This window comes from Entelurus aequoreus, linkage group LG17, assembly GCF_033978785.1.
Source record: "Entelurus aequoreus isolate RoL-2023_Sb linkage group LG17, RoL_Eaeq_v1.1, whole genome shotgun sequence".
NCBI classification, from domain to species: Eukaryota; Metazoa; Chordata; class Actinopteri; order Syngnathiformes; family Syngnathidae; genus Entelurus; species Entelurus aequoreus.
The window spans coordinates 6,494,273-6,507,098 of NC_084747.1; the positions used below are offsets into that span (position 1 = coordinate 6,494,273).

Consider the following 12,826-nt stretch of genomic DNA (forward strand, 5'->3'; position numbering starts at 1 on the left):
AGCAGTCTTGTTGCACAGGTTTGACCCAAAATGTCACATTGGTAACGTAAACACAGCTACAAGGACGAAGGAGCTGAACACAGGGTGGTGAAGTTGGGCAGTACCACTGACTGGGTTCTAGGCGACGGCACAAGGACGGGCAGGAAGGGGGGAGTAGTAAGTCGGGGAGGACTTATTGGGAACTACCGGGTCTCAGCTACTTACTGACTGGTGTGGTGTTACTGTGATGGTAGGAATAGGAGAGCTATTAGCGGGGACGCTAACGCAGCCTCGCATCTGAACACAAGAGGACATAGGGGCTCAGGGACGAAGAAGCCCTCTCGAAAAATAACCGGGGTTTCCATCAGGACGTGTGGTTCTGGAGATTAATCACATTCCAGCCAACGCCACAGGACACAAATGTACCTCGTCTAGCCCTTGTCTGCTGGTCGCTGAGTCGTAGTCCACTGTCATCTCACCTGCAAACACACACCAGAACCACACGCTCACTTATAACAATCATCGCCCGGCCATTGACAGTTAGGGCGGCTCGACTCTCGTACCGGGAGTTTCTTCCACGTCTGAGGTCTCGATCTTGTCCATGAGGTCATTGGAGCTCCACTTGGTTATGGGTTTGGGTAACACCTCCTCGCCATCTGAGAAGTCCTCTGCAGGAGACACATACTGCATGATTATCTATATCAAACCGTCTTTTATTCTATCTACCCTAATACATTCACTGCAAAAAGTCAGTGTTCAAAAACAAGGGAAAAAAATACAAAAATGAGGGGTGTTTTACTTGAACTAAGCAAAATGATCTGCCAATAGAACAAGAAAATTTGTCTTGTCAAGACTTTCCAAAACAAGTAAAATTAGCTAACCTCAATGAACCCAAAATACCTTAAAACAAGTATATTCTCACTCATAACAAGTGCACTTTTCTTGGTAGAAAAAACAAATATGAGACCTTTTTGCTCAATATGTTGAAAAATATTCTTAAATGAAGTAAACGCTAGTGCCATTATCTTGACATAATGATATGCGCTCGGCATTACATTTCTTGAAACCAGCAAACTTACACTAAAAACTAGTTTATTTTTCTTAATGGAGAGGCAAAAAGGCAACGCTCAGGCAAATCATATTGTCTAAAAAGGCATTTTCCCATCGATAACATGACATCATCGCGCCAAGTGCGTGCTCTTTCAGTTAATTAGTGAGCAAAGAATATATATACACTACCGTTCAAAAGTTTGGGGTCACATTGAAATGTCCTTATTTTTGAAGGAAAAGCACTGTACTTTTCAATGAAGATAACTTTAAACTAGTCTTAACTTTAAAGAAATACACTCTATACATTGCTAATGTGGTAAATGACTATTCTAGCTGCAAATGTCTGGTTTTTGGTGCAATATCTACATACATACATTTCCAGCAACTATCACTCCAGTGTTCTAATGGTACAATGTGTTTGCTCATTGGCTCAGAGGGCTAATTGATGATTAGAAAACCCTTGTGCAATCATGTTCACACATCTGAAAACAGTTTAGCTCGTTACAGAAGCTACAAAACTGACCTTCCTTTGAGCAGATTGAGTTTCTGGAGCATCACATTTGTGGGGTGAATTAAACGCTCAAAATGGTCAAAAAAAGAGAACTTTCATCTGAAACTCGACAGTCTATTCTTGTCTATGTGGGCTCTGTACCGAGGATGTCGTTGTGGCTTGTACAGCCCTTTGAGACACTTGTGATTTAGGGCTATATAAATAAACATTGATTGATTGATTGATTGATTGTTCTTAGAAATGAAGGCTATTCCACAAAATTGTTTGGGTGACCCCAAACTTTTGAACGGTAGTGTATATATATATATACATTTAATATTTTATATATATATACACACAGCCCGGCCCCCGGCCAATTTTTTTTTGTTGTAATTTTGAAGAATTTATCTGAATGTGCATGTACTATTTCTGTTCAAAATTGTTTTGAAATGTCACATGTTAAATGTTTAAATATTAACTGTCAGTTTAATTATGAGACACAATTGTGTCAAAGTCAGGATTTTTTATTTCATGCTTGAAGTAAGAAATGATTACTTTAAAAAGGTAGTGTTATACTTGTGAGTGTTGATGACACAGCTTTGCAACAGTTGATATTCTAGTTTCAAGCATGTTTTACTCAATATAGGTCATCAAATCTCAGCAACAAGCTGTAATATCTTACTGAGATCATTTAGGACCAAAACACTTAAAACAAGTAAAACACTCTAACATAAAATCTGCTTAGTGAGAAGAATTATCTTGTCGGACGGAAAATAAGCAAATATCACCCTTATTTGACATATTTCATCTTACTTAGTTTTTGCAGTGTTGGTGGCCACTCTCCTAACAACTTTGTTAAATTGTCACCTAACATATGGGATTTATAGAATGCGTACTATTTGGTACAAAAGGACACAGTGGTACCTTGGTTTTCAAACGCCGCTGTTTTGAGTGAAAATGTTCACCACAATATATATTCCAGCACCATTGAACACGCACACATTGGTGACTCAAGTCTACGTACTTTTTTATTGACTTATGCTGCAAAATAACCACCAGAGAGCCATATAAAGTTGTAGCTAACAGTAATAGTCCAATCAAAGACAACGCAATGGTTAGTATTAGAGATGTCCGATAATATCAATCTAAGGCTTTTCACACACACACAAGCGAATGCAAGACATACTTGGCCAACAGCCATACAGGTCACACTGAGGGTGGCCGTATAAACAACTTTAACACTGTTACAAATATGCGCCACACTGTGAACCCACACCAAACAAGAATGACAAACACATTTCGGGGAGAACATCCGCACCGTAACACAACATAAACAAATACCCAGAACCCCTTGCAGCACTAACTCTTCCGGGACGCTACAATATACACCCTCCGCTACCCACCCCCCACCTCAACCTCCTCATGCTCTCTCAGGGAGAGCATGTCCCAAATTCCAAGCTGCTGTTTTGAGGCATGTTAAAAAAAATAATGCACTTTGTGACTTCAATAATAAATATGGCAGTGCCATGTTGGCATTTTTTTCCATAACTTGAGTTGATTTATTTTGGAAAACCTTGTTACATTGTTTAATGCATCACAACAAAATTAGGCATAATAATGTGTTAATTCCACGACTGTATATATATATCGGTATCGGTTGATATCGGAATCGGTAATCAAGAGTTGGACAATATCGGAATATCGGCAAAAAAGCCATTATCGGACATCACTAGTTAGTATTAGTGAGAAAAAAAAGGTCATTCAAGTAAATGTATAAGTGGTTTAAATGTTCTTTTAACCACTTAATTCATAATTTGTATGCATTATACGTGTAAAACATTAATTGTATTAAATAGGAAAAAATATTTTTTATTTAGTGTTGTCAAACAACATTTTCTCAGATTAATCACAGTAAATCACTTGCTTGCATAATTGAACTGTAAAAAAAAAGACGCCAATATTTTGACACAATGCAATTTTATTGTCAGAATGTCATACAGGAAAATGTTTTAAATGTTTCATTTGAATGCACGTCATTAATCTGTTCAAAGCTTTCCCTCATCTTTGCATCGATGTAAGAATTGACTTGATCACTGACCGTAAAGCAACCTGCTTTCCAGATAACCTGGTAAAGGTCATTGTGCGATTCATCTGTGCTTATTCATGATTAATGCAATAATGTTTTCTGATTAATCGCCTGAACTATGAAAGCCCAAAGTTTTATTCAATTCAGTTTCCGACAGATTAATAATGAACACCAAGGTACCAAAACACAGAGGATCCGAATTCTGCCTTTAATTCAGCCAGACTGTATTGTAACGGGGACGTTTATTTACCTTAATTGCAAAACAGAGGGCGGCTGCTTTTACAGAAACTTCAAATCTCATTGAATGATTTGGGGTCCATGAGAAAGTAAAAAGGAAATATTCTCTTTGACCACATAGCTATTTATTTATATAAGTATATTGCCAACTTAGCAAAACAATTAGAGTGTAGCACTGCTAGTCTGCACCATACTGAAGCCAAATGTGTCTAACACCAGCCATGAATTTTAAAACAATACCTAAACGGCGGACATTTACCCATGAAACTATGGAAAAGCTGCTGATGGTGTTGGAAGGAGATACCGTAGAAGTCCACTCTCCATTATTATTACACTACTTCATATAACTATTGTAGTTTTTGGTTGTTTTCATACAATATTTCTTACCTACCTTTTTTTTTCCTTTTTAAAAGGCATGCTACACTGCAAAAACTGAAATCTAAGTAAGATTAAATATCCCAAATAAGGGTGATATTTGCTTATTTTCTGTCTGATAAGATCATTCTTCTCACTAAGCAGATTTTATGTTAGAGTGTTTTACTTGTTTTAAGTGTTTTGGTCCTAAATGATCTCAGTAAGATATTACAGCTTGTTGCTGAGATTTGATGACCTATATTGAGTAAAACATGCTTGAAACTAGAATATCAACTGTTGCAAAGCTGTGTCATCAACACTCACAAGTATGAAACTACTTTTTTAAAGTAATAATTTCTTATTTCAAGCATGGAAAAAAAAATCATGACTTTGACACAATTGTGTCTCATATTAAAACAGATGACTTTGCTATTTCATTTCCAATGAAACAATAGAAAATACGTACTCATATAGTAGTCCAGTTGTTATTAGTGAGAATATACTTATTTTAAGGTATTTTTGGGTTCATTGAGGTTCGCTAATTTTACTTGTTTTGGAAAGTCTTGACAAGCCAAATTTTCTTATTCTATTGGCAGATAATTTTGCTCAGTTCAAATAAAATAACCCTCATTTTTGTATTTTTTTTCTTGTTTTTGAACACTGACTTTTTGCAGTGTACATGTTAGAAGTGTGCTGTTTTTTGGGGGGACCAAACACCGATTAAATTTGAATTAATTTCAACAGGAGAAGTGTTTTGAGTTAAGCCTGTAAGTTGAGGTAATGTACAACTGTACTGTTTGTCTTTTTAAAAATATAATATCCATTACAGTCATAGAGCCACTTGATCCTGTCAGCATCATTTAAAAGTAGTTCTAAATGTCTCTCTACTGAGCAGACAGGACATCTGTGAATCCTAATAAACTTTGAGAGCTTTCGAGAATGTAAGGTTACCATTTGTAAGGTGACAACTTTATTAAAGCAGAGGCGACACAAAACAGACCCCCCCCCCCTACACACACACACACACACACAGAATGTGTCAAACAATCAGAAATGGACCACTGAGGGAGGTGATGAGGGTTTTTTATTGCTGGGACGTATCCTGAATGGTAAAGGATTAAGTGTGCTTGTGATTTATGAACTTGACTTTACGATGAGCAACCCGCCCCGCCCGCCCGAGTCCTCGGCCAGATTCATCATGCAGAGAGTGGTGGGTGAGGTGAGGAGTGGGGCGTTATTTCAACTGCAGCCCAAAGCATGCTGGGTATCTGGGAAGCTTAAGAACTGATCTGTAGTTAAAGAGATGCATACAAGGTCAGCTTCCTAGAAACATGTCGGCGCTATCTATCCAACCATCTATCTATAGCGTGGCCTATTACTACATTGGGTGCACAATCTCATGAGATCCAATACCAGAGCTGCCTTAATTGTTTCTTTCTAAATATCTTTATTGTCAAGATTGTAATTTTTTTTTATATACAACAAAAACAGAAGTAAACATGCCACTTTGCTTTTCTAATTAAGAAACCCGATACAAGTTAAAACATATTTAAACATTCAAATAAAAATAATACGTCCCTTAAGAAGCAATAACATTAATAAATGTTTTTACGGCCTGTTGTTTATTTATTTACTTGGGGAAAAAAAAATTGGTAATATTATATGTGTATACGTACGTTTTGAGTACATTCAACAATGCTGCAATAATATTACTAACCGTGATAATTCTTTTTTTTTTTCAAATGCAACAATACATATACGTAATGATAACTTGAGATACGAAAGAATGCAGAAAAATGGAGGGGAAGAAAGAGAAGCAACCTACATTAACCTTGTAGATTGTTATAGTAACAATAGGTTAAGCTTTTTCAGTGTGCCATGTGTTATACCCAGTTTACCCTAGGGCAACAACGTTAATATATGTTTGATGAAACGTGATTATGTGCATGAGTGTATGTGTGCATATGTACTTGTATATGTACAGTATGTGTATGTGTGCTTGTACAGTGAATGTATATGTACAGTAACCGTGATAATTCTTGTCACATTAACATTATACAAACATGTCCTATGGGTACATCTTTAATCAACTGCAAGAAGTTTTACAGATTGCCAATCATCGATTAATCATGAAAGGATTGAGGCCGAATTCAAAAACAGCAGAGGTGCTGTTAATCCAGGCCTAACTAGTTTTCCACACAAGGAAGAGAAGAACATTTTTGTTACTTTTTTGTTTCAAAGCATTTAATGTTTAATTGCTAAAACAGAAATGATGTGGATTAATTTCAATAACTAAAATAATATATATAAAACTATTCTATATATATATATATTAGGGATGTCCGATAATGGCTTTTTGCCGATATGCCGATATTGTCCAACTCTTTAATTACCGATACCGATATCAACCGATACCGATATCAACCGATATATACAGTCGTGGAATTAACACATTATTATGCCTAATTTGGACAACCAGGTATGGTGAAGATAAGGTACTTTTTAAAAAAATGAATAAAATAAAATAAGATAAATAAATTAAAAACATTTTCTTGAATAAAAAAGAAAGTAAAACAATATAAAAACAGTTACATAGAAACTAGTAATTAATGAAAATTTGTCAAATTAACTGTTAAAGGTTAGTATTATTAGTGGACCAGCAGCACGCACAATCATGTGTGCTTACGGACTGTATCCCTTGCAGACTGTATTGATATATATTGATATATAATGTAGGAACCAGAATATTAATAACAGAAAGAAACAACCCTTTTGTGTGAATGAGTGTAAATGGGGGGAGGGAGGTTTTTTGGGTTGGTGCACTAATTGTAAGTGTATCTTGTGTTTTTTTGTGTGGATTTAATTAAAAAAACAAAAAAAAACGATACTGATAATAAAAAAACGATACCGATAATTTCCGATATTACATTTTAACGCATTTATCGGCCGATAATATCGGCAGACCGATATATTATATACACATATATATTTAACAAATTCATTTTTTTTTTTTTTATATATAAATAGAAACAAGAAAGAAAACAATGACAGCTACTGCCTCGTCACTACTGCCTATTTTCTCTTTCATAACATGGTCACTACTGCCTAGTTTCTCTTTCATAACATGGTCACTACTGCCTAGTTTCTCTTTCATAACATGGTCACTACTGCCTAGTTTCTCTTTCATAACATGGTCACTACTGCCTAGTTTCTCTTTCATAACATGGTCACTACTGCCTAGTTTCTCTTTCATAACATGGTCACTACTGCCTAATTTCTCTTGTTATATTCTTTTTTTACTGTTATATTTGTATTCTCATTGTCGCTTTTTATTTTTTATTCTTATTGCAATATTTTTCTATTTAGGTTCCATTTATACCCCCATTATTTACTTTTTACTTTTTAAATTCGATCTCAATTCTGTACGGAGCCCCTAAAGGGACATGGGGGGAAAAAAAATGTGTATAATTTTTTAAATTTTTTTCATTTTTTAAGACATGTATCTCGTGCGCACGAGAAACTTTTTCTAAAGTTCTAAAAAAATTAAAGAAAAAATGTAATACATTTTTTTTTAGACATGTATCTCGTGCGCACGAGAAATTATCTCGAGATACATGTCTTAAAAAAATAAAAAAAATTAAAAAATAAAAATAATGTTTTTTTAATAACTTTATAAAACTTTAATAACTATAGAAAGTATATACTTTCTCTTGCGCACGAGATACATGTCTTTAAAAAAAAATATAAATAAAAAAAAAAAAATTATAATTTTTTTTTTTCTTTTCCCCCATGTCCCTTTAGGGGCTCCGTAATTCTGTACACTGCTGCTGGAATTTTAATTTTCCTGAGGGAACTCTCCTGAAGGAATCAATAAATCTATCTACAGCAGGGGTGTCAAACTAATTTTAGATCGGGGGCCACATGGAGAAAAATCTACTCCCAAGTGGGCCAGACTGGTAAAATCCCGGCACGATAACTTCTTTTTTTTTTGTTTTCTTTGTTTAAAAATAGAACAAGCACATTCTGAAAATGTACAAATCGTAATGTTTTTGGGGTTTTTTACACTTATGTTGCGGTTAATAGTATTCTATCTTTATTTGTCGTTATTTATACTTTCTGAATAAATGATGTGATAATGTTCATCAGTCAACTCATTGGTGTTAATTTTCAATCTATCAAGATAAAAAAATTATATCAAAATCAAATAACAAAATGTTATTTATGTAGTTTGATAATTTTCTTTGACTGGTGCACTAACATCATGTGGTTTATTTTGTACATATGTAGCATCATCTACAAAGAATTGCTATTGCGACATCCAGTGGACACATTTAGAACATTAGTTTCTTTCATTAAAAAATTCCGGGTACGTTTTTATACTTAACAAACTCATTCCGTGGGCCGGATAAATCCTATTCGCGGGCCTGATCCGGCCCTCGGGCCGTACGTTTGACACCCCTGATCTACAGAACTGGAGTGGAACATCGCTCATTATTTTCTTAAACTCAAGCTTATCAGACGGACATAGTTCAGGATGTGCATCTTCTGTATGAGAGGCGGAATCTTTAAAACACCTCGTGTACTGGCTCATTAGATTGTGCGAGTGTAACTGGTAAAGCCTCGGGCGGAGCACGGATCGAGAAAAACCAACTTGCCGCTCACCGTGAGCATCGAAGAACTCCTCTTCGGAGCCGTCGTCCGAGTCTCGTGCTATGCTCTGCATCCGCCACTCGGAGAGGCTGTGGCGTGATGGGCTCACTGAGGAAACACAGACATTCAGTGTTGTTATTGTGGGACATGTGTTTCAAGCCTCCCTCATTCCCTTTTTAACACACTCTCTCCAAGCACAAAGACATTTTGCCTCCACCGGCCTACACACACACACACACCACACACACACACACACACACACACACACGCACACACAGTGTTATATAAACATGCAACAATCTCTGTGGTGCACTGCTCCATGGCAGATGGACTGCTTGGTGGTCATGCGGCTGTGTAAAAAGTGGGGCTCAGCGCAAATGAGGAAATTGGCAACGGACAATAAGAGCAGCTCTCGTCTATCAGGAGCGCTCAGCCAATGGCAGCCGGGGATACGCTGCGGCGCGTCACTCTGAAGGCCGAGGGGGGGCGGGGGGGGATTAATACAGCTGTGACAGTCACTGCCAAGTCTGTGATGTCAGTAGTGTTGCTAAGAATAGCCCGAGAGGAACCACGAGTGTGTGGAGTGCGGCGTGCAGGTGGCAGATCAGCGCTAAACGCCAGGGGGTGGGAGTGGAGCTTAAAACCATCCAACAGGTTGCGAGGAGTGAATGTGGAGGGGGTGGTTGGGTAAAAGTAACAATTATTTTAAATATCTGATTGACAAGGCAAAGTGTGGCTAGCGTCTCTCATGGACTAGATCAGAGGTCACCAACGCGGTGCCCGCGGGCACCAGGTAGCCCGTAAGGACCAGATGAGTAGCCCGCTGGCCTGTTCTAAAAATAGCTCAAATAGCAGCACTTACCAGTGAGCTGCCTCTATTTTTGAAATTGTATTTATTTACTAACAAGCTGGTCTCGCTTTGCTCGACATTTTTAATTCTAAGAGTATCGGTAATTAAAGAGTTGGACAATATCGGCATATCGGATATCGGCAAAAAGCCATTATCGGACATCCCTAATATATATATATATATATATATATATATATATATATATATATATATATATATATATATATATATATGTATATATATATATATATATATATATATATACATATATATATATATATATAAAATAGTTTTATATATATTATTTTAGTTATTGAAATTAATCCACATCATTTCTGTTTTAGCAATTAAACATTAAATACTTTGAAACAAAAAAGTAACAAAAATGTTCTTCTCTTCCTTATATGGCAAACTAGTTAGGCCTGGATTAACAGCACCTCTGCTGTTTTTGAATTCGGCCTCAATCCTTTCATGATTAATCGATGATTGGCAATCTGTAAAACTTCTTGCAGTTGATTAAAGATGTACCCATAGGACATGTTTATATAATGTTAATGTGACAAGAATTATCACGGTTAGTAATATTATTGCAGCATTGTTGAATGTACTCGTTCATACGTTGTCAATATTCAGTGTTTTATCGTTCATAGTTAATATATGCGTTAAAATCGTTTTTTTTATTATCGGTATCGGTTTTTAATTTTTTAATTAAATCAACATAAAAACACAAGATACACTTACAATTAGTGCACCAACCCAAAAAACCTCCCTCCCCCATTTACACTCATTCACACAAAAGGGTTGTTTCTTTCTGTTATTAATATTCTGCTTCCTACATTATATATCAATATATATCAATACAGTCTGCAAGGGATACAGTCCGTAAGCACACATGATTGTGCGTGCTGCTGGTCCACTAATAGTACTAACCTTTAACAGTTAATTTGACTCATTTTCATTCATTACTAGTTTCTATGTAACTGTTTTTATATTGTTGTACTTTCATTTTTATTCAAGAAAATGTTTTTAATTTATTTATCTTATTTTACCATTTTTTTTTAAAAGTACCTTATCTTCACCATACCTGGTTGTCCAAATTAGGCATAATAATGTGTTAATTCCACGACTGCATATATCGGTTGATATCGGTATCGGTAATTAAAGAGTTGGACAATATCGGAATATCGGCAAAAAGCCATTATCGGACATCCCTAGTTTTTAGTATTCAATCAGACATTATTGTGAGGTTTTGTATTAGTGTTCCTAAAAATCAGATACACCGGCCCCCAGACACATTTTTTTTTCTAAATGCCCTCGAGTCAAAATAATTGCCCAGGCCTGTTTTAGATGCAAGCCGATACCATCCGATACTTGTTTTATTTGCTGGTATCGGACCAATATCAGATACCAAGTGGCCACTTGTCCAGGGTGTACCTCGCCTTCCGTCCGAATGCAGCTGAGATAGGCTCCAGCGACCCCGGAGGGGACAAGCGGTAGAAAATGGATGGATGGATGGAATATCGGCTCGTGACACCCCTGATAATAATACCTTTACGATAATAGTTTTGCCCATCCCCAACACTGAGTAAGTGCTATGATGCTGGTAAATATCAGCTCACCTCCTCTTTTGGAGGAGCGGGAGGATCTGGACGAGGTGGACCATTGCTTGGTGAGCACTCCTCGGGGCTGCAGCGTGTCTGTCACATTGCTGACGACCACCTCCTCCGCCTCCATGCAGCTGTTGGTATCCTGCGCCTCCTGTTTTTGGACCGGCGACGCCTTTCCTCCATTGGCCTCGGTGGCCTCCTCCACCTGGCCAAACTGAGCCATCTTCTCAGCCAGGGTGCGCTGGGTCTCCAGCTCCAGTTGCCTGATGTCCTCCATGGTCAGGCCATACCACTCGTCCTGCCAACACCAGGCCTGCCGGTGGGCACGCACCATTATCTTTCTTAAGCCTGGCGACAAATAAACATCCCTTTTAGGAGTCTTAAAAATAAAAACATGCTGCTAGAAGCTTCGAGCACGCACCAACGTCATGGATAAAGCGTTCAATCTTGGACTGCATGCCCCAATAGCGGAACTCCACCTTGCACAGCTTGTAGGCACACATGATGGGGGTCTTTCCTGGATTGTTGTTGTAGTCTTCTATCCAGTCATCCTTAAGAGGACCCCTCTGAGTCTTGGCGGACTTGTAGAGCCGTGGGTCCTCTTCGGCTTCATACTCATGTGGTGGGATGGATTCGATCACTATGTCGATGGGGTCTGCAATTAAAATAAACAAATACATATCATTTTTCAGTTTATAGTTGTGTAAATAACAGCACCGAGCAAAAAGAAAATTGGCGTTAACAGCTGTGGCTGTAGTCAACCTCTTGAAGTATTGGCTACTCAGTGGTGTTGTGAAACCCATGCATGTTACATATACACAGAGGTGGGTAGAGTAGCCAGAAATTGTACTCAAGTAAGAGTACTGTTACTCTAGAGCAGGGGTCACCAACGCGGTGCCCGCGGGCACCAGGTAGCCCGTCAGGACCAGATGAGTAGCCCGCTGGCCTGTTCTAAAAATAGCTCAAATAGCAGCACTTACCAGTGAGCTGCCTCTATTTTTTAAATTGTATTTATTTACTAGCAAGCTGGTCTCGCTTTGCCCGACATTTTTAATTCTAAAAGAGACAAAACTCAAATAGAATTTGAAAATCCAAGAAAATATTTCAAAGACTTGGTCTTCACTTGTTTAAATAAATTCATTATTTTTTTTTACTTTGCTTCTTATAACTTTCAGACAGACAATTTTAGAGAAAAAATACAACCTTAAAAATGATTTTAGGATTTTTAAACACATATACCTTTTTACCTTTTAAATTCCTTCCTCGTCTTTCCTGACCATGTAAATCAATGTTCAATTAAATTAATTTTTTTTATTGTAAAGAATAATAAAAAAATTTTAATTTTAGCTTCTGTTTTTTCGACGAAGAATATTTGTGAAATATTTCTTCAAACTTATTATGATTAAAATTCAAAACAATTATTCTGGCAAATCTAGAAAATCTGTAGAATCAAATTTAAATCTTATTTCTAAGTCTTTTGAATTTCTTTTAAAAATGTTGTTCAGGAAAATCTAGAAGAAGTA

The 12,826-nt window shown here is 36.9% G+C and overlaps 1 protein-coding gene across 5 annotated transcripts in view; it reads right to left on the reverse strand.

Moving 5' to 3' along the window:
- The window catches only part of LOC133632213 (membrane-associated phosphatidylinositol transfer protein 2-like), a 154,892-nt gene that overhangs the window by 43,357 nt on the left and 98,709 nt on the right, over positions 1-12,826 (reverse strand). For all 5 annotated transcript variants that reach the window (XM_062024510.1, XM_062024514.1, XM_062024513.1 and 2 more), the window contains exons 5-9: positions 11,725-11,958; positions 11,316-11,651; positions 8,859-8,954; positions 543-647; positions 406-458 (exon numbers count right to left, since the gene is read on the reverse strand). In XM_062024510.1, coding sequence (XP_061880494.1) covers positions 406-458; positions 543-647; positions 8,859-8,954; positions 11,316-11,651; positions 11,725-11,958 — 824 coding nt within the window. The remainder of the gene's footprint in view (positions 1-405; positions 459-542; positions 648-8,858; positions 8,955-11,315; positions 11,652-11,724; positions 11,959-12,826) is intronic.